Below are 22,752 nucleotides of genomic sequence, written 5' to 3'. Positions count from 1 at the left end.
GAAGGATCATGGGGTAGTGTAGATTTCAAAATGTCTAAATTTTGATCAGTGGGGTAGGGTGGGGATGCATTATGTATAACAAGGGTGAAATCTGGTAAAGAACAGAATGGTCAAAGCTTCTCAGGTGAGCGATGTGGCCCATGGGCCTCTTGTTTTAATAATCTTTCAAAGTTAGTTATAAAAGATGTAAATTTCATTATATTTAACCTCAACGGGAGTCAAAATCAGTTCGCTATATCCATAAATTCGTTATATCCAAGTTCGTTATAAGCGTAACATTTTACAAAGATTTGTCAAGAATTTTGCCGAGGACCCAGGAAAACTTCGCTATATCCATGAATTCGCTATATCCGTGTTCGTACTAAACGAGTTTTACTGTATGATTAAAAACTGGTATTTGCCGCATTAATTATCATAAACGAAATTCCAAGTACTACAGTAAAACTCTTTTAGTATGAACACAGATATTATAAATTCATGGATATAGCAAAGTTATCTTTGATCCCCAACTATATAAATTAAACGAATTCCTTTGGATATAACAAAATATGATACATTGAAGTAATTTCATAGGTCCCAGTGACTTCATTATAACCCAGTTTTACTGTATGCACATCTCTGAAATATGCATAATTGATCAGCAAAATAGAAACATTCTTGAAGGAGGAGTTATCTGGACAAAAGATTGACTCTATATATTAAAAATATTTTGCACACCTTTTTTTGGATAATGGCGACCTCTTGCAATCTGTTTTTGTCTGTCATGGTTCATGCAGTTTTGAACATTTTCACCTTTCTCTTGGAACCACTGATCCAATAATAATTTATGACATAGAGCATCTTTGGGAAAAGGGGTACAAACATTACAAATTTCATAATCCCTATCATTTTTGGGCCTGAGGGGTCGAGCCAAAGCCATCAAATTAATGCGATTTCAATTACTTCTGTATACAGGGCTATTCTTACCCCATTTTATTTTAAGCCCTTTCACACTTGCAGACAATTGTGCCCGTTTAAAATTAATTCACCCAGTCATACTTTTGTTTAAGAAATTATACCGCATTCTTTGAATTCGTCCCGTGTTAAATTCGCCCAAAGAGAGGAAGAAAGAAAATAAAATGAGGGTGAAAATTTCCCTCTATACAGTAATTAAACTTTTTTTTTTTTTATAGAAAACCCAGTTAATAAAATTTCACAAAGTGTTTATTCACAAATGTGTTAACATAAGAACCAAAAATACATACAGAGTAAAACAGTATGTATTTAAAAGGTTGTTTATATGTCCCTGGTATTTGTTGATAGCCATAACCTTTAGTTGACCTTTGAGCATCTCCAGGTGTCTTTTAATAATATTGTTACAAGTTTCTGATAGTCCTCATTGACATTCTCATGATTGTCCCTAATAACTTGGCACTGAAGTCTCCCATGTGAGTTTGCATGAAATACTCCTCAACTTTGTCAATTTTTTTTTATTATAAATCCCCACAAAGCTTTTAAAATTGATTACAAATTTGATTTTATAAAACTTTCTGCCTCATTCAAAACTTGTTGAAAGTCTTTGTATTTTTCCACATATTTTAATGCAGAAGGAAGATTGAGCCACTTGTAGTCAATGTGTTCTTCAGATAACTTGATTGGTATACTTGGGTTCTTCAGTTCCGAGAGCCAATACACTACTCGCTTAGGCTTCCCCCGCACTTCATAGTTCAAAGTCCTTTGGAAATTTTCATACATATTGAAGTCCTCTTTTTTTAACCCTGCCTCTTCTTCTGTTTCTCTAAGTGCAGTCTGTAATTCTGATTCCCCAGGGTCTACATGACCTGAAATGTATTGAGTAGTAAATTCTAAATTGCAAAATACAGTACAACATGCTTATAACTAAGTGCCAGGGACACATGATTTTTCCCTCATTATAAACATTATATTTATTGAATTCACTATTAATTTTAAAGGCATGGTCGTATATAAATCACTTTGCTATAAGGTTAAAATTACTAAAATTGTGTGTTAGCGTACATGTTTAACCAGGTATTTGCATTGAAACTATGTATTTGGTTATGAGATTGGGTTTGTGGTTGCATGGACTTGGGTCACCATCAGTGATGGAGTTAATTTAGAGTAGACAGAGCACCTTTTTAAAGTAAAGCATGCTACTTACTGAAAAGTTGATTTTACAGGAATTTCTACAACCTTGTTGAAAGTCAGAATTTCTTAATTCTTTAGTCATTATAATGACCTTGTTAGAAAATATATATCCTGATTCCTATCTTCAGGCTGTCTTTTGTTTGACTTGTTTCATACCAGTTGCTGGGCCTTTGTGTTTACACTGAATTGACTGTGGAAAGTTCTGTCTTCCTGATCAATAATATAGTCAGAGTATTTATCCAAAATCTTTAAACATTGCAATTTTTTTTAAATAAAGGAGGCTTCCAAAAATTTATATACTTCAGAAAAATAATGATTTCTAATTCAAAATAGCAAAAATAAAAATTTTTATTGGTTGAACAATAAATATCATAAATCCGCATTTGGACACTCCAGTAAAGGGCCATTACTTTTGGTTGAAAGTTTTCTCTATGCCTATTGTTTAGGAGATTGATCCCTGAAATTCCTATTCTTGGGGATGTCTTACAAACGTTTGACTTGTTTCAAAAGTTGCTGGTGCTTTGTGTTTATGATATTTATTGCAAAAATAAAAATTTTCAATTTTTGCACTGATCAATAATAGCCCATTTGGAGTTTTATCCATACAGCAATTTAAACACTGCATATTGTTTACAGTGTTACTTTGATGAATCCTGTGATCAAATTACAGCTTGCAATAGGGCTTCTGGCGGGTGTGATCGGTCAAAAGGGATGCTCTCTCCACCTAGGCGCCCGATCCCATCTCTAGAATTTCCAGTGGTGTGTTTCATTTCCTTTTTACATATAATTATGTATTGTTTACAGTTTTTTTTTTAGATCAATCGCTGTTCGTTATGAATGATAAAATTGGAGGCATTTAAATAAATTAAATATTCATTTACTATGATTACACGTACCTTTAGGTGGCGTCCAGTGATGTTCGCCATACGATGTTTGAAGCAATAAATACTGTACTTCTTTCTCAATTCGCCTGAAAATAATAAAACCTGCAGCTACTTTCTGTTTGGGATTCATTTTTTGTCCTTCCTCGACAGAAGAGGGAATATTTAAAGGGCGGTAATCGGCAATGAAAGAACCCAATATATATTTTTTTAAAACTGATAATGTTTCAAATGTTTGATCAAATAAAACTTTCTAGATCAATTATTTTTATTCCAATAATGAAGCTGAAGTGGTAATTTTAACATATTTTATAGCTAAAGTGTACTCAAATCAATATAGCGGTGCATCTGTCTTAAGGTTTAAGGTGCATTAGCACCAGTTTAAGGACAACAGCACCCATGTCGGGACGGTGCGTTCGCTTGTCCTTGTGTTTAGTTGCCCTGCACTAGCGCCAAGTACATTGAATTGAGGATACATCGCAAAAAATAAACTCCATCAGCAACGATTATCATTTTCAAAAGTATGATTACATGTACACAGGTGAAAAAAAAATTTTTGTTTGTGAGTATGTCTGTGTTTGTTTGATTTTCAATAGGAAGGTTGTGTGCAGTGATATTTGTCTAGTATTAGACTAATCTATTATTTCATATAAAACAGGCCCGTAACAACAGTTTTTAAAGGGATGGGCTTGAAAAAATCCCAGAGGAAATAAAAATATTAAAACTGTTCAAACTCAAATATCCTTTTTTTTTAGGAGGAGGGTTGGGCCTTTCCTTTTAATAATTTTTTAAAATCATTTTTATGCTCCTTAATTGAAGATCGGAGGTATATAGTTTTTTCCCCTGTCCGTCTGTCTTTTTGTCCGCATAAATATTAACCTTACCAACATAAAGCTTTATTGGTTGGAGCTATGGTTTTCATATTTCACAAATTTAGAGGCGTCGGAAGGGGGAAGGGCTTAGCCCCCCCCTTTTAAATTAATATAGACATAATAAAGGCTTTGAACGTTGGGACGTAGGTCTAGTCCCCCACCCCCTTCAACATGCACAGGTTGAAGTGTAAAGAAGGGTATACCACAGACACTTGTTTCAGAAATAATTTTTTCCCCATAGTATAATGATAACTCAATGTATCTAACTCCGAATTACACATAGTACCCCCTTCCCTAAAACCACACTCCTTTCAGGGTGAGTGTTTTGGCAATATGTTTATTTCCATTGTCTTGTACGATAATTGATCTTCACAACCATATATATGGGATGAATATCTCTTTTTCTTTTATCTCCGTAAACAGCGTCAAAACGCTGTGACTCCGACCAAAAACTGCCCCACCTCTCTAAGACACTGGGATCCGTCACTGATCCTGAAACCAAGTGCCTATGTGGTCCTTGTCAACTATAAAGAAAATATTATAAGTTGATGACTTTAATTGGTTAAACAGGATACCCCGTACGTATGACAGCTTATAACGAAGACTGTTCAGTTTTTAAGGAGGCTGGTGGGTCAACAATTTAATCCCAAATTAACCACCAGATTTAACTTATTTTTTTAGATACGGTATCTTTAGCTGTCAACTATCATTTGGCAAAGAAAAAATTCATATATTTTAGTTTTAAAATTTGATCATTTTGTATATCTTTATATGGAGCTCTCCTTTTAAAGGAGATTGAAATAGTCTAAAAATGGCTGCCACCCCCTAGCCTCGTTAAATCCCCAAGTCAAAATCCGAGGTCAAGATCAAAATTAAGGTCAAAATTGTTGGTATCCAGAAAAGGTCTTATCCAGGAAAACACTGTGAAATGCGAAAGTCTTAGTATTAACTGTTCAAAAGTTATGGCCAAGATTAAAGTTTTTTTAAGTTGGCCAAACTCTGAAGTTCAAAAGGTAAAAAAAAAATTAAATTCATTGAAAGGTCTTGTCACAACGATTACCCATGTGACTAAGTATGAAAGTCCTAGTACCAACTGTTCAAAAGTTATGGGCAAGGTTAAAGTTTGGGGGATGAGGGTAGAGGCCAACTTTTTTCATTGCCAACTTTTTCCAATACCAACTTTTTTTTTGCATACAGTACTACATTTCCCATATATCACTTTACTATAGTAAAAAAGGGGGAAGGGGGCAACCAGTCTTTCAATGAAAGGGGCAGTCCCCCCCCCCCCCCCGTTGGTACGTGCCTGACATAAAAAGGCTACTGTGTTTTTAAACAGGCACTATTTATTCTCAAGAGCACAGGTATGCCTATATAATGCAAATGAGAACGAAAATTCTATAGGAGATTTTTTCTGATGTTTTTTTAAAAACATGCACGGACCTAATGCTGATAAGAACGAATTCTATTGGAGTTGCAGTTTTTCCGGATATAAAATTTCTGCCCGTCACTGACTTCGATGTATATTTCATCTGGCGGGTTGAAAAGTGAGAAGTTTAGAAATTTATTAAAAGAAAGCAAAATATAATGGCAAATGTGGAAGAGGTTTGTTGGAATTGTTAGTCAAAAGTGCAATGGTGTGTGAATAACTAGATTTCCTTTAGGCCTAAATGAAAGCAGCTGGAGTTTTTTTTATTATTGCACAGAAGTAGACTAAACGGCAAGCGGTATATCTAGTCTTCCCGACTCCCGACGCCCGACTCCCGACGGTCCCGGATTTGGGATTTTTAGCGATTTCTTTTTTACCGGTGCACAGATTTTATTCAAACTTTTCAGGCACAATTTCTGCGTTTATATGAATTCATTAGTGCATAAAAAAAATTTAGGAAATTTGTCTTTTTATTACTGAATCAGCAGTATCACCTGCCAAAAAGGCGGTAAATCTAGTACTCTGTTATAAATGTTAAAACCAAAAACGAACCGATTTTTCTAAAATCGCGATTAAAACAACAAAATGAAGAATATATTTTTTTAACAAATAACTGGAAAACCTCATTTAAATGCTAAATAATTTGTTTTATTTTATTTTTGTACGCACTGAAACTCACATATTTTACTTTTTTTAATTAAGAGTTATGCTTATTAATTATCGATACATAGCGATGAGCGGAGACCGTAGATCATAATACTGATATTATTTGGGAAGATATTTCTTCTTTTAAAAAGATGGAATTAGTGTTTCAGTGAAATTGAAGGTGTTAGAAAAGTATGAACAATTTAATTTCATAGATTCCAGCATCAAAAGGACTTTTAAAGTCGGGTTCCTTTTAAACCTGTTAATGAAGAAGATAATCACTTATTATAAAAGCTTTATCAAAGCAGTGTTAGCTTGGGTAAAATAATTAATTTCCTAATCACTTGGCTGATACAATGAAAGTGGAGAGATATATTCTGTCAAATTAAAAAAAAGTAATTATGTATTGTAAACTGCTTCTAAATCAAAGCTATTAGCTATTAGTATTAACCATGACTTGTTAACATAACATGTAACCGGGGACAAACCATGGTCCTTAAAATATTACTGGTAATCTGATAACGATTTTGTCATTGTGTAGGTTTTCATACGATAAGTGGAATTTAGAGTTATAACTTAAAATCAGTCAACAAAAAGTAAAGTCAAATAAAAATAAATTAATTAATAAAGGGGGGGGGGCTCCGACGTATATATGTCAATGTCGTACGTAGAGCCTGTGAACATAATGTGGCAATGGACGATTTATACACGGAAAAAAAGAAATTATATGGGTGTTTTTATGCGTACAAATTATGTGGTATGTAAATGAGGTTTTCCGCTTATTTGTTGAAAAAATTATTATTCATTTTGTTGTTTTTAATCGCGAGGTGTCCGTTTTTGGTTTTAACATTTATAACAGAGTACTAGATTTACCGCTTTTTGGCAGGTGAAACATTTTCAGTAATAAAAAGACAAGTTACCTAAAGTTTTTATGCACTAATGAATTCATATAAACCCAGAAAATGTGCCTGAAAAGTTTGAATAAAATCTGTGCGCCGGTAAAAAAGAAATCGCTAAAAATCCGAAATCCGGGACCGTCGGGAGTAAGAAATATAATTATATAAACTAAGAAATATAATTATATAGTGCATCAGTTTTTCATTTTGATAATTTACCATGGTTACAAAATATAGAATTTTCTATGACATTCCTTTGACAAATAATCCTCATTTTAAGAGTGACTATTATTTACTCTCACCTTTGACTACTGACAAATCAAATTTCATCTCTTTTTTTTTATAATGGTCATCTTAATTGCAGTCTGGAGACATTCCACCTTTAAAGAAACAGCCGTCACACTGTAGACGTGGTCTAGCTGCCAGATTAGCTGCTAAAAATAAAAATGTCACGGAAGACAAGTCGTCAACAGAGATCTCGGGGGAATCGGCTGTATACTCCACACAGGTGGCACGGATGTTAAACAAGAGAGGACTCCCAGATGTTGAACATTTTCATTGTGTTTTGTCAGGTAAACTGGAAGAGATATGGAATGATATTATCTTAGTAATATACATGTAGATTTATTATTATGGCTGTATGGTGCAATCTTTTTACAGAAAAATTATGAGAAATCTTTCACATGCAGACCATACAGCTTTAAGTCTTGAACTCTTCAAAGACAACCTCAAAGCTTGTGCTATTGTCATATGTACAGCTTGTTTAAAGTATTTGTTTTATGTTAGGTGAAGATAGTAATGATGAAGATGAAGATGATTGTATCACTCCCAGCAAGAAAGCCAAACCAAAATCTGATACAAGGAACACAGCAGAGGTCTGTAGTCTTCTGTCAGACGATGAAGAGGAAATCCACTGGTATGTGAAATGGACGGGAAATTTTCTTTTTCAGTTGTTACACAGTGCTCCAAGTTGCACTTACTTTTAGGTCGCTAAATGGCGACCTAAAACATTTTTTGGTCGCCATTTCAGAATTTCTGGTCGCCATTAACAAATTTTTCACTCACCATGATGAAAACATGTGAATAACACATGAATTTAAACAATGATCTAACATCCACATGTGTTATGTTTTTATTAAATCAAAGATTATTGATTACTGTGACTAGAAATCTTTTGCTAGTTGAAGGATATATTTTTATTAAATACAACCACCGTTTGTATGGTACACAGAAGAACACACATAATCTGATCCTAGAATTAAAGTTTAATCAAAAGAAAATAAAACTTTGACAGTTGTTGAGACAGGACTTTGCCAATTGTTTATCATTTTTACCTGTTTACTTACTACTATGTATCTTACACATAGCGCAGTCGTTATCAATGCTGCCAAAATAATTAATTGTGATATGCAAGCCATTGACCAAATACTTTAATAACCAGGTCAGAGAAACTCTAAAAAGTTTACGACATTTGGATGCCATTCTCTCAGAGACGTTATGTATATACGTTTCTGGTTCAATCAAACTTTACTATTACAGTATGCTGTCATAACATTACGTGATCCAATTCCATACGACGCTTTGTAAAGTGTGTTAAAGTGTATATCTTCAAACATTGTCTTGATAGAGAATCTTGAAAACGTAAATCTCGATCCCGATCATAAAAAGATGGACGTTGCCAGCCCAAATTTTCTCAGTCACGAAAATGCGACTTAGTTTTAATTTCTAGAAGCAAAACCAATTTTTTGGTCGCAAATGCGACCATTTTAGTCGCAACTTGGAGCACTGTTACAGTAGATATTTTCAGTTTTCTTTGAAATACTGACAGTTAAGCGGTCAATGTAAATTTTTGATTTTTAAAATTTCATTCACTCTTATTCCATCTTATAAGTTTCAGTTAGAAAAGTTCCTTTTTATCTTGATTTACTTAATTGTATTGGTTGTGAACTGTGTTTGTCGGCAGATCATCAAAGAATGTCTTGCATTTTTGAAAAAAAGGCCTTGAAAAATACATTTGATTTAAAAACATTTTTTAAAAACAACTTGCCTTTACAGGTTGATAGTTAAGACATTTTAAGAATGCACATTTTACATTTCATTACACTTGAACCAATAGTAATATTTTAGAAATAAAACACTGTTGAAGGAAATCCCTTTACCAAATAAAGCTACTCTGTATCTGATGTATAATATCCACCACATATATGAGATATAGATGTGGTACTTACTGCCAGTTTTTCTATGTTATAGCACACCTCCGGACAGACAACCGATTGTGGTTGACTCGTTGAGATCTCCCTCTCCACCCCCACCCCCTGAACCCCTAGATGTAATACCAGTTCTCACCAAACAACCGTCAATGACTAGAGCCATGAAGAAGGCCATGAAGTAAGTGTTTATTGGGGAAAGATCCAGTAAGATAGTGCCAAATCAACAGAATGAGATATATTGATGAATTGCTAATCAGTACAACATAAAATGTGCACCAAAAAGTATTAATTCTACACAAATTATATCAAATCTATTTTACACACTTAAAAAAATCGGTGCTTACATTTTCTCTGACAATATTGTAGATAAAGGGAGATAAATATTGAGTCATTTCAAAGTACAAGTAATGCTCAGGCTCTTTGCAAAATATTTTCAAATATTTATCTGAATAGTCATATAAAAGGTATATGGATTTATGATGTGAGAACAATATGTTTAATTTAATTTATGCATGTCAGTGGGTAGGAGAGTATTATTATTTCATTGTGTTTCTTTTAGACAGCTATCAGAAGCCAAGTCCTACCTCCAGAGGGACACTACGGCCTTAAACATGTCCTATGGAGATGATGTCATTTGTCTAGACGACTCTCTGGATGAAAACTCTGTGTTCTTCTTTGTCCAGTGTAATGCTGAGTTACAAAAGCATCGAATGGGAAAGGTGACATCTCATGTTTATTGCTTTTACTCTTTCGTAACTACATTGTCAGTTCTGTACAATTTTATTTGTGGGGGGTCAATGTTTATGGGCAAGCAAGTTTTACTGGTTTGTGGGAAGGTCATTTAATGGAGTAACTCATTTATGTGGTAGATTCAATAAATCAATACCTTGGTAAATTAATGGTTCATTGGGATGTAAATTTGTGGATATGAATGATCCAGGAAATCCACAAGCTTGGTCCTCCCTGAACAATAATGGATTCCACAGTTAGCATAATTTTATTTTCAGAACAGGAGGAACAAGAGATTTTAAATTTTTTTGTTTTTACTATTTTGCAGTTGGAGCCTTTTAAGAATTTAGTGGACCATTTGGCTGTGGAACAGAATATTTCTGCTGCTGACGTAATGCTATCACTGAATGATGTAACAATTCGCCCCTCAGATACACCTCTCTCTGTCAATCTCAAGTCTGCCAATATCATAAGTGGGTACCACACAGAAACGATATTATAAGTTGGTACCACACAGAAACAATATTATAAGTGGGTACCACCCAGAAACAGTTGGTTGCAATTCCTTTCATTTACAGAGTAAGGGTACCAACCACAGATGTTATGACAACCTAAATGTTAAGATTGGATATATCCTTAAACTTTTTTTAATGTTCTTTACAGGCCATGAATAGGCCATATAATCTCTATTAGGACTTTCTTTCCATTCGTTTATTATTTTTCAACCACCACTTCCATTTCAATAAAAAAAAATTCCTGAACTCAAATACAATATTTTCAGCAAATTTCATGTACAAGCACGTATTCTTAAGAGAAATTCAACTGAATAATTTTATAACCTTGGCCTTCCAAAGCATTGGCCTTAATTATTATAATCAAAGAAAATGTATTAAATATTTTAATCAAACTACACAACGGTACCAACACACATTCTGTACAAATACATGAATTTTTTTAAAGCGTATTCTGTACTTTTAAATTTTATACATGTGAATTTATATAAATGACTTCAGAGGTATGTAGACACAGAAGCCTATATACATTGTACATGTATACTTCAAACTATTTTTATTTTTCAGTGATGTACAAGAAATCTGTAAAAGATAGTTGTGAACCAGACAGCTCAGATCTCTCAGGAATTCAACTGTTTGTTCAAAGTCGAAACTCCAAAAAGAAGCTAGATTTTAAAATTGATCCAGTAATTTTTTTTCATTGTTGAAAGAGTTTCTTAACATTGATATTGTAGATGTCAGTTAAAAATTTTACAACAAATTATATGAATAAAATCAATTGGCCATAATGATCATGGCTTAATGTAGCTTCGATTGTAAGATTATTAAAAGTCCCTTTGATGAATTAATTTATTTTCCCTTCAGCTGGCCCCTCTACAGTTACTTATCAACAAATACTGCATAAAAACTAAGAATGATCCCGGGAAATATCGCCTGCAGTTTGATGGAGAAGACGTCCACCCACAAGACACAGCCACGGACCTAGAACTAGAGGAGGGATATTGTCTGGATATTATAGAGATCACGTGATATTTAACCCCATTGGTATGCTAATTTCTAAATCTGGGCATTGTTCAAGAAACTGACTTGTCAAAGAGAAGGCAGTGTTGTTACTTGTTTTTGAACCCAAACAGCCATTCCTTTGTCCAAGGTAATGGGTACTTGAACCAGATCACTTCAGGTTTTAATGACTGTGCCAAAGCAGTATGAATATTGTGTTGGTATGATACATGTATGTTTCCGTAATGCTACCATTAAAATTGCATTAAATGCATGTACATTGTATTTCATGTTTATGCAATCTACTGTTTTCACTGTTAACTGAAAGACACTCCTACTTTCAACAGAAAGCGTCTTAATATCAATATCTGTGCAAGCCTTTAAATAATTTCTATTGTCATATGTATGGCCTGTTTTAAGTGCATTTGAAAGGGAAGACAAAACATCTTTTTTATAATGAGAAAATGAATACACTGAAAAACTGTAATTTTACTTGCCTTGACCCCAGAAACTTTGCTAACATCATATTCTTATCAGTATGTATAAGTGGTGTACATTTGAATTTTTAATTGTTATGTAAAGAATCTGTAATCAATTGCATTTGCTGCATGTGATCAGGAAAAATCTTTATGAAAGAAAATCAAGAAATGGTTATCATTTTCAATGTTACATGTAGTTACCTTTATTTTGTGAAAATTCTGTGGTAATCTGAAGAAATCATCATAAAATTTTATGTAACTTTAATTTATTCACTCATATTATGTCTTATAGTGTGAATAGATTTTGGTTATGCATTGAAAAACAAAGAGAACTAACAAAAGAAAGCTATAAAAAAATTGTACTTTAATATTTAAATATTTTCAATGTTAGCCATAATACATGTACTCTCAAATTAGCTTATATAAATGTTTTGCAAATTTATTGAATTTGATACATGATTTATTGCAAATGATTGTTCCTGATACAAATTGTTCCTATTATGGAAATTGAAATTACATGGCACTTACATGTTCATGTTAAGGTTTTTAATAAAGTCAAATTTACAATACTTAGCCTACATTATTTTGGTCATCATTTCTTATTGACTCAAGGCTTGTTTCTCAAAATAAAAGTGATAAGGTTGATAATTATTTGCTGTTTTCTTGCATATAAAACTGCTTTGTGTGTGTTGTGAAATTAATTTCTTACACAGCTCACCAGATTAAAACAGCATTTTCTCTATTCATCCATATACTTTTTTGTTGCAAAATTATCAATTTTGACATGCCTGAGCTGAAAAGCTCAAGTGAGCTAAAAGAATTTTTCTTTTCACATTTTGTCCTTTTTCTTTAAGGTTCCACATTTCTCACTCCTTATCCTGTTCCTCTGGTCCAGAATTTGCTTTAAAGCATTCTTGGTTGAAGAGATTCAAGTTTGTTCATATGCACCCTTGCAATGCCAGGGTCCTGAGTCAACATGTTGCCATTGGACCTCTAGCAAATTTCATTCAATAAAAAATTGCATCAATCTTGATTGTTTTTATCTCTCAACCGATCACATTAAGCCATTTTGTGATTAACAACTTGTAACACATGTATCCTTTTTGTTTACATTATCTAACTATTTATGAAAGCTTAAATTTGATTGGTGTTTCTCAATAAAAGAAGCAAGCCCACAAATATTGAATGAAATTTGCCATGGATCCAACTGCAACATGTTGACTCAGGAACCCTGGGATTGTTAGGATGGTTCTAATGGAGGGCCACACCTTGCATGCCGAGATAATAACGAATATGTGAACATTTAGCAACATCTAAAATCTTTCAGAACTACTAGGCCAGAATTAAGCTTGTGTAGTTGGAAAATAGCTCTTCAGAGCTAACGTTTTTTGCTAGTTTACCCGACTTTAAAAGCTTATAATAGAATAAAAATGTTTCTCCTCAAGAACCACTGAGCTAGAGAAACCTGAAGCTTGTGTGAATGCATTTTATTGAGTAGATTTAAATTCTGTTAAAACTAAGTTTGTTAAGCCCTTCATCATATTCTGAATGGATCCCAACTTCAGTATGTTGTTGCACCTTGCTTAGAACCGAGACTTGATACAAGATGTAAAGTTCAATATTACTTTGAAAGGGTATTTAATTTTGAAGGAGTATAATACACAGTCTCTTGATCCAACTGATCTGACTGAATCAAGTTCATTTACATCAGAATATCATGGATCTTTTTAAATCTAATTTTGCTTCTAACCTATGTCAGAATGTTTTATATCAACAAATACATGCAGATGTTTACAGAGGCTTAACTTTAAACTACTTGACTACTTTTTAGGACACCTGAGCCGAAGGCTCAAGTGAGCTTTTCTGATCGAAATTTGTCCGTTGTCTGTCGTCGGCGTCGTCGTCATAGTTGTTGTAGTCGTAAACCCTTCACGTTTTCATCTTCTTCTCAAGAGCCACTGGGCCAATTTCAACCAAACTTGCCACAAAGTATCCTTAGGTGAAGAGGATTCAAGTTTGTTCAAATGAAGGGCCACGCCTTCTTCCAAGGGGAGATAATTATGAATTATTGAAAATTAATGGCATTTTTAAAAAATCTTCTTCTCAAAAACCGCTGGGTCAAGAAAGATGAAACTCATGTGGAATCATCCTCAGGTAGTGTAGATTCAAGTTTGTTCAAATCATGACCCCCGGGACTAGGGCGGGGCTACAATGGCCGATCAAAGTTTTACATAGGAGTACCGGTATATAGGGAAAATCTTTAAAAATCTTCTTCTCAAGAACCACTGGGCCAGGAAAGATGAAACTCATGTGGAAGCATCCTCAGGTAGTGAAGATTCAAGTTTCTTCAAATCATGACCCCCGGGGTAGGGTGGGGCCACAATGGCTGATCGAAGTTTTACATAGGAGTATATAGGGAAAATCTTTAAAAATCTTCTTCTCAAGAACCACTGGGTCAGGAAAGATGAAACTCATGTGAAATCATCTTCAGGTGGTGTAGATTCAAATTTATTCAAATCACGACCCCCGGGGGTAGGGTGGAGCCAAAATGGCTGATCAAAGTTTTACATAGGACTAGATAGGGAAATCTTTAAAAATTGTCTTCTCAAGTACTTCAAAGCCATGATTAGTGAAATTTATATGCATTATGGAATCAATCTCAGGTAGCGAAGATTCTAGTTTGTTCAAATTATAACCCCCAGGGGGTAGGGTGGGGCCACAATGGCTGATTTTTAACCTAAAATATATTAAAAAATCTTCTTCTCAAGAATAGCAAAGCCTTGATTAGTGATACTAGTATTTATATGGAAGCATTTTTGGGTAGTGTAGAATTAAGTTTGTTCAAATCCTGATTTAAATTTATTCAAATCATGGCCCTTTGGGGTAGGGAGGGAAACAAAGGGGAATCAAATTCAAATTTTTATGAAGTTAATATAGGAAGAAAATGTTTTTAACAAATCTTTTGTATCAAGAACAGCAAAGTAATATGCTGTATTAATATGAAGGCATTCTCAAGTACAGGTGACTCTCGAAGTTCAAGGGACTATAAGAAAAGTTCGAGAGATCGAGGGGTTGGAGAGATAGGAAGTAAATAAAATCTTTACATCATCAATGTTCTACTATTATAGATACCGGAAATATATGTAATAAAGTCATTGCACGTTTTCAATTGATTTACTTGAAGTCAACAACAATGATCGTATTTTGAATAAATAAAGCGATTTCCTAAGGGTTTAATATTTATTTGTCCTTATTTCATGATTACATGAAACCTTAATAGCAATTGTCGGTTTGTAGATTCTAGTGTTGATTTCTCACAATCAGTATCAATCCTCAGGGATTTTCTGGGTTTGACATACTGGAATTTTTTTAAAAGTTAAACTGTAATAAAAGATTGTAGTCTACGGGAACTTATTGACAAGTACGTTTTCAAATTATTTTCTAAAAATAGCAAAGCCATAAGTTAGTGATAGCGATATAATTTACCAATTATAAGCAATTAATTATACCTACACGGACAACCCACAGGTGTAGTGTCAGTTTGTAAACACCCAATCCACCTCCATGCCAGCCCCTGGCATTAAATTTATTCAAATACAAGCTGCATTAATTTCCTTTGGCGTGTATACACGCGCAATCTAAACTTCGAGAGATAGGGGAAAACACAATGAAATGTGTGTATGAAGTTACAGAGATAGGAAGAAAGATATGTTTTTAGATCAAAGTCTTTTGCTTAGTTATATAGAGCAAATTAATATGCTGTATTAGATATGAAGAGATCATTCTCACCTGTAGTATTAAATTCACCCCCCCCCCCCTCCTTCAGTAAACTTTTCAGTTCTGATCGGATTTGTGCTTTTTCCCAGCCAATTTGCTCAGGTGAGCGATGTGGCCCCTGGGCGTCTTGTTGCACTTTGTTGCTTATTAGTTATAAAGACATTCTGACCAAAAACAAGTGAATGTCATTGTATGAATTGCTTGGCCTATAATATTGTCACAGTTAACCAGTGATTAAAATGCACCACTATGAAATGAAAACACTTCACTGTATCATTTTTATTAATTTTACCCATCACAACATTTACACTTCCTCTCTCCTTCCTCAACATCAATGATGACAGATGAATGAAATAAATGTATATATACACTGCATGGAATGATGTCAAAATTGCCTTATAGCACCACTTGAAACAAAAAAATTCTTTTGGTAATCCAACAAAAAATGTTCCATTCACTCCTTCTCGCATACAACACGTAAACAAAGAATTGTAAATCAGCCGAGACGTGGACAGGAATCTCTACCAGGAGGGTGCTGTGTTGGCCAAACGCCTCATCCTCCTGAAAACAGAAAAGGGTCCAATACATTGTCTTAGCCAAAATAATATTTTTAATGTTAATACAAGTACATCACAGTCACTTTTATTTAGATTTCTAACATCATTCAAGAAATGATTTTTATAACTAATCTGTTAATTTTTTTTCTTTTTTTCTTTTAAATACAAAAGGGCTTCCTTACATGTAAAAATTATTTTATTATATATGTACCTTGTGTTTCTATCTTGATCTCGGATCTTCTTTTCCATTTCTGCGTCTGTAAGTGTTTCTAAGAATGGACACCAAGTATCTGCCTCATTCTGGTTTCTAATTGCTACTTCAACAATGGGCAAAGGCTGCTCACTGCAGAAAACATGAGTATTAACTGATTAAAGTGTTATACATGAAGATCTTAGTAAACTTCTTGTAGCCAGATAATTCATTTAGCCAATATAAACTGATTTTTAACCATCAAAATTTTTAAACTCTCATTGGCAAGTTATTTTGAGTTTACCTAAAGGCATAAGTTCTTTGGTGCCAACTTAATTGGCCTCTGATGCTGTAAGCTATACATGTAATGAATTCTCCACCAAGGCCTGAAATGTCAAATTTAGTTTAAATGAAAGCCATGCATTGTTTTACGCATCAAAAGGTATCGGTAAAATATTTTTTCCCTTAATGCATGTACCTAATTCTGCACACAAGGTCTTGGCAAAATCTTCTGGTGAGTTATCTGGTTCAGACATGTCCCACTCAAACTGGTCAACCAAAGATATGTTGCCTACATGGATATTTAACTGAAAAAGAGCATTTACATGTTCAGTCTTGTACTTTAATATTGGATATAAATCACTGAGTCAATGACACACCATTTGGCACTTTCAACAAATTTCAGCATCAGAGTACATAATGTATAGGAATATAAAATTTCTGAAATATTTTAATGTTTTGACAACATTATCCAAATGTGTCAGATTTAAGTGTCGTACAACATTTTTGAGGTGTTAACAAACCTTGAGTATCACTCGTTGGTCTTTTTGTTCGTCTAACAAGTTTTCCTGTGGGTAGGCCTCTATTTGTTGTCTGATGGCTTGTGAAATGGCTGGGATGAAGTTGATTGGGTTCAGATCTAAATCATCACACAGTATCTCTGCAAACTGTTCAGGAGTAATCAGGCTCTCTGAAATATCAAAAAGATGAAAAATGTTGTGATTCTGATAACAGGTTTATGATAATAAGAGTTGTTAATACTAAAGTGAAGGCTGGTATCAAGCACACTGATATTTGAGTACCACGGATATGTTGAAACGAGTTCATTATTTTTTGGTCCCATCAAGTTCAAGATATCAAAATTTGACTGAAAGTTACACTGAAAATGTTGCTAGCACACTGGCATGTTGGGCAGTAGTACCGTTTTTATTCCACGTGAAACAGTCTCTGAGTTTCTGGCCCTCGTATTCCATGTCTAGTCGGATAGGGACCAGCTGCTCCTGTAGGTTGGCATTATCATGAATGCTGGCAGGATCCGTGTCATCAAAACTGAAAAGAATAAAATAGATAAACCTATAGTATAGTGAACGAGTAATTCCTAGACACTTTAACCTTATACAAATTATCCCATGTTTCCAATTATCACTGAAGTCCTGGCATTCCTGACAAACTGAATAGTGATTCCTTATATTAACCTTGGCAAATGCAGTATGTTCTTATTCTTTACAAGGGAGGTTCAGACCTACTACATTGTAAATAAGTAAGTTATTGATTTCAAGTCCAGAATATACTTACCACATAGGAAAGGTCCGCACTTGCTTTTTCCCCAGTCTGTTCCTGTTTATTGGGGTGGCACACGGAACAGCATCTAGATGATGTGAACTGCTAGGAACTGTTGGAACCCAATTGTTTCTCTTGGATTTATAATCCCTGTTCCTATAAAGGTCAAATGACTTCCTATAAAACTCAGCTTGAGGAGTAAAATGTATCAATTTACAATTATCTATTGCTTAGAACTCTGAATTATGTAGAATTTAATTTGGCCTTACATTTGGTAAGAAGAGTCACTGTTGATGGAGACAGTTTTAAACATATCATCATTTCCTTCAAAGATGGCATCCACTTCACTGGCCTTCAGGAGTGTAATGTTTGTAGCTAAGGATGGGGCTCCAGTGTCTGAAAGTAATTGTCAGGAAAATTAATTACTATATTTGTAAACAAACCTCTAAAAATACATGTTTACATCCAGAATACTTGTAATTATTTTAAAATAAGGTCTAATGATTTTGAACTATTGACTCTTACAGGTTTCACTTATGAATTACTCATCCAAACTGATGTAAAATAATGTCATCCCATACACATTTCTCATAATAATGGGTCACTTTTGTCCATCACACAGTTTTGAAGTTATTATTTACAAGTTGTGTTTTGCACTGGTGAGTTGAATGCTTTACACAGAAAATTCTCACACCTCATTTCTATTTTGCTCCCTCATTACAAGTAAATTGTTTCTCTTTCCAGATACACAAATAATCTGGTAAATCCCAGTGTGTCTGCCAGGCTATACTGGCAACACATAGGCCTAATAAAAAATACGATATCACATACTGCTCAAAGAAATAAGAACATGTAATATTTACAAGTAACTCACCTTTAACTAACATGACTTTGAAATATATGAACTTTGTATAAAGTCTAACATAATGTCTTTATATATATATTAACTTACTAAGCTCCGAGATCCTCTTCCTCTCTTCCACAGTCAGCAGTCTCCTCCACATGGACGGATACTTCTTGTATAGAGACCCTCGGAACATCCGCAGATAATTCCCCACCTTTGTAAATAAAACAGTCAGCATTATTTACTAGTAAAATAGATACAGTAATCAAAGATTACAATGTTTACTTCAATAATTATACAAAGTCTCAATAACTATGTAAGATCCACTAGAAACAAGTTTCCAACCAGACCTTTCATTTAAATGTACATACAACTGCTTTCACATTGATTTACCGTCATATTCTGAGAATGACAACACGCAGAAAACTACCATAATAATTAACATAACAGATATATATTTGTTTTAGTAGGAATGTATGTTCATTTGCCCTAAAACGTATTTTACCTTGATGCCTTTCACCCTTATTCTCATTCACCCAGTCTGTTGGCTATAAAACTCATTTGCGCAAGTTCTATTCACCTTCAATATTTCAGTTATTTAATTTTCTTAATCTGTATTAATTATTTAGAAAATTAAATAACGAAAATATCTTCACTGATGAATTGTTATATTAATGAATTTTGACAGGGTTCAAAAGATAAATGGTGAACAGGTTAAAGGGAGAACAGGATTTACAGCAAATGAACTTTGAATGGACTCATGTGAACAGGTAAATGGGGCAAACGGACCTGATATGATTTTGCAGATTAATTATGTACTGGTGGTAGATTGAATCGATGTTGTTTTATGTCCCATTCCAGAATTTTACTATTTTATTACACACTTAGTAATAAATACAGGTTTTTTGCATATGCGATATGGCTGACGTCACAATAGCCGTATCAACCCTGCAGGGCTGATATGGATTTGCGGGGCTGATATCCGTATCAGCCCTGCAAATCCATATCAGCCCTGCACTGATACGGCTATTGTGACGTCAATATCACACCCTTAGTAAATTAAACCACAATAACAGTACTTGTGATCATATTTTTGGTGGGTTCATAAATTTTAACTTTTTGAAAATAAGGTTAATCTTAATTTACAAATACATGTAATGCTATAGAATTTTTCAAATTAAGGATCAAATGCATTGAAATTATATGAGACATGGTACATGGTAAGAAATTGAATTATTTACTTATTTTCTTCTCAACTGAATGTGTTCTGTATTTTATGTATGTAATAAATATAATAAAACATACCACATCACATCCTGTATCAGAATTTTATATTGGTGTCATACTGTGATATGGAAAAGGGTATGTATTATTCTCTATATAAAGAGACTTCACCATAATATACTGGTGAAGGGTTTAAAATTTTTGAAATTTACATGGCACTCATGGCCATTGAACAGTGAGGTATTTTAATGTGCCAACATCTATCCTGACAAGAAGCCTCTGTTTTCAAAGTCTTATCCAAATGACCTGCAACTATGAGTATGACTTCAAAGTGCATGTCTAATGCATGGCATATCACATAGGAACAGTTGCTACCATCATCAGTCAAGATTCGAACCCAATACCTTCCAATCATTAAGCCCAGTCACTTTATTTAAGCAATCACTATTCCGACTGAGCTACCACGGTGGTTATTTATATAGTGGAGGAAAAATTTTGCTATGAAACACTTATACATTCATTTTCCTAGAATTTTTTGTTCAACACATTTTAAATTTCATGATTGGTAGTTTTAAACTTTTGAATGATGCATTCTAACAGGTCTGGTACAATCACTAGATTTAGCTACGTAGCTTGATTTACCTACTTAGCTTGATTTACCTACCTGAGGTAGCTTTATTTAGCTACCAAATCAATTTATTTCTATAAAAAGCATTTTTCTCAGGATGTGAAGAAAATTTCATTTTGATGCAGTGATCATTTTCAACTTTGAACTCATCTGAAAACAATTCATGAAAAAATCACTCTTGAAGAAACGTCTTTTTCTGCGCAACTGCAATCAAAGTTCTAAAAGTTTTGGGGCTATGTATGACAGTTAGAACAGTTACTCCCTGAATGAAATGACAAAGAAGTCCAGTTCTGGTTAACATGATAATAGGTTGGTAATTATTCAGCACAATGAAGTCATCATACTCAGTCATGCCTCACCACACCCAAGAGAGAGGACAGTTACCCAAACAATGGAATTACATGTTTCACTCTAAATTGTCCAAACACAGCAATTTATAAACTATCTCTGCTTTGAATTGTTCTTTTTTAAACCTCCCTAGTATAAATATTAGCGAGCGCAACGAGCGCCGCAATGCGACGCTCGTCACTGCAAGCTCTTAAAGCACCGCCTGTGCGAAGAGAAAATTCGGACTACTGCACATTCATTCGATAGAATTTTTTGATGCAGTAATTTGGACCCACAATGCATCACTTGTTAAAGCTACGTTCTCACGAGAATAGCAGCAAAAGTTCAACTTAAAGTAAAGATGCCGTGATTTAATGGATAAATATTGAAGATAAATAGTAATTAACGAAACGTTCTTCATTTACTTTCAGCATTGTTCAGGCTTCTTTTTGGAAAAGTAACTTACATACGATGTCATGTGACGTCAGAGTCTAGATGCACCAAATATTTGCATTGAAATAGCTAAACAAAGCTACCTGAGGGACGTAGGTAACTCTACCCAGGTAGCTAAATCTAGTGATTGTACTGGACCTGTCTACATTTCATATTTGTACAAAGAGCCATTACCAGGTCCAGTACAATCAGTACATTTAGCTACGTAGGTAGAATTACCTACGTAGCTTTATTTACCTACCTCAGGTAGTTTGATTTAGCTACCAAATGAATTAATTTCTATAAAAAAGTATTTTTCTCAGGATGTGCAAAAACTCTCATTTTGATACAGTGATCATTTTCAACTTTGAACTCATCTGAAAACAATTCATGAAAAAATCCCACTTAAAGAAATGTCTTTTTCTGCACAATGGCAAAGTTCTGAAAGTTTTGGGGCTATGTATGACAGTTAGAACAGTTACTCCTTGAATGAAATGACAAAGAAGTCCAGTTCTGGCTAACATGATAATAGGTCGGTAATTATTCAGCACAATGTGAAGTAATCATACTCAGTCATGCCTCACCGCACGGACAGATAACCAAACAATGGAATTACATGTTTTGCTCTAAATTGACCAAACACAGCGATGTTTAAACTATCTCTGCTTTGGAATGTATTTTAAAGTCTCCCTAGTATAAATATCAATAGTCATTTAACTGCGATTTTTTGTCTCTTTTCCATAAAAAGAAAAGTTACATTGAAATAGCTAAATAAAGCTACCTGAGGTAGGTAAATAAAGCTACGTAGGTAATTCTACCTACGTAGCTAAATGTACTGATTGTACTGGACCTGATTACATATGCAAGGGTCTTAGGTGGAGATTTTATTGATAATTATGGAAACGTACTATGTGTCCCTGATTCAGTGATTGTTTTGATCAGAGACCTATATCTATATACTAACTATACTTAGACTAGTATATAAGTCCCCGTTTTAATATTGAAAAATTTCAGATGTCTGCGAGTATACGCACACATTTCTTACCCAAGTTACCGTCCAAAAGATAGTGTAAATTGATTTTTAATTAAATGCATAATTACAGCTTTTATTTACCTCCGATCCAATGTAATAAAACTCGCCATCTTCCTCTATTTGAAAGGGTCTCGGTTTTTCTCCAAAGGTCTTTGTGCCGAACACCGCCATGTTGAACGCAAATCTGTGAGCGCCCTCTGTTGGATATTATTTAAATTAACTCGTCCCAAAATTCATTCAACTTAACACGTTATACGCCTAATTTTGTCTTTTTACGAATCTAATGCTTTCAAAAGTAATGTTTGTTTCAGTTTCAGAGTGAATATGACATAGGCCTACAAAGCAAAGGATTATTGAACAGCAAGAATCGCACATATTAGAGAGAG

The 22,752-nt window shown here is 34.0% G+C and overlaps 3 protein-coding genes across 4 annotated transcripts; 1 reads left to right on the top strand and 2 right to left on the bottom strand.

Moving 5' to 3' along the window:
- Nucleotides 1-1,185: 1,185 nt before the first annotated feature.
- LOC134283000 (bis(5'-nucleosyl)-tetraphosphatase [asymmetrical]-like) lies at nt 1,186-3,208 on the bottom strand. The gene is made up of 2 exons (XM_062765422.1): nt 3,042-3,208; nt 1,186-1,820 (listed from the first exon to the last, which is right to left on the bottom strand). The coding sequence occupies exons 1-2, from the start codon at nt 3,157-3,159 to the stop codon at nt 1,504-1,506; spliced, it is 435 nt and encodes a 144-aa protein (XP_062621406.1). The 5' UTR covers nt 3,160-3,208; the 3' UTR covers nt 1,186-1,503.
- A 2,201-nt stretch (nt 3,209-5,409) lies between these two features.
- On the top strand, nt 5,410-12,368 carry LOC134283028 (NFATC2-interacting protein-like). Of its 2 annotated transcripts, none has more exons than XM_062765458.1 (8): nt 5,410-5,532; nt 7,230-7,437; nt 7,652-7,781; nt 9,116-9,253; nt 9,635-9,794; nt 10,133-10,277; nt 10,884-11,002; nt 11,181-12,368. In XM_062765458.1, exons 1-8 carry the CDS (start codon nt 5,530-5,532, stop codon nt 11,343-11,345), a joined length of 1,068 nt encoding a protein of 355 aa, XP_062621442.1. In that variant the 5' UTR covers nt 5,410-5,529; the 3' UTR covers nt 11,346-12,368. The 2 variants fall into 2 exon arrangements, with proteins under 2 accessions (XP_062621442.1, XP_062621441.1); XM_062765457.1 differs by having other exon boundaries at nt 5,411-5,500.
- A 3,467-nt stretch (nt 12,369-15,835) lies between these two features.
- LOC134282999 (SWI/SNF-related matrix-associated actin-dependent regulator of chromatin subfamily B member 1-A-like) lies at nt 15,836-22,564 on the bottom strand. The gene is made up of 10 exons (XM_062765421.1): nt 22,448-22,564; nt 18,831-18,936; nt 18,148-18,274; nt 17,894-18,034; nt 17,520-17,647; nt 17,122-17,288; nt 16,797-16,905; nt 16,623-16,704; nt 16,340-16,471; nt 15,836-16,132 (listed from the first exon to the last, which is right to left on the bottom strand). Exons 1-10 carry the CDS (start codon nt 22,535-22,537, stop codon nt 16,093-16,095), a joined length of 1,122 nt encoding a protein of 373 aa, XP_062621405.1. The 5' UTR covers nt 22,538-22,564; the 3' UTR covers nt 15,836-16,092.
- Nucleotides 22,565-22,752: the final 188 nt, after the last annotated feature.

This window comes from Saccostrea cucullata, unplaced genomic scaffold, assembly GCF_032062105.1.
Source record: "Saccostrea cucullata isolate Sc308-1 unplaced genomic scaffold, CSIRO_AGI_Scuc_v1 ctg88, whole genome shotgun sequence".
NCBI classification, from domain to species: Eukaryota; Metazoa; Mollusca; class Bivalvia; order Ostreida; family Ostreidae; genus Saccostrea; species Saccostrea cuccullata.
The sequence above is the reverse complement of the archived record's forward strand: the minus strand, read 5'-3'. Positions and strand labels throughout refer to the sequence as shown.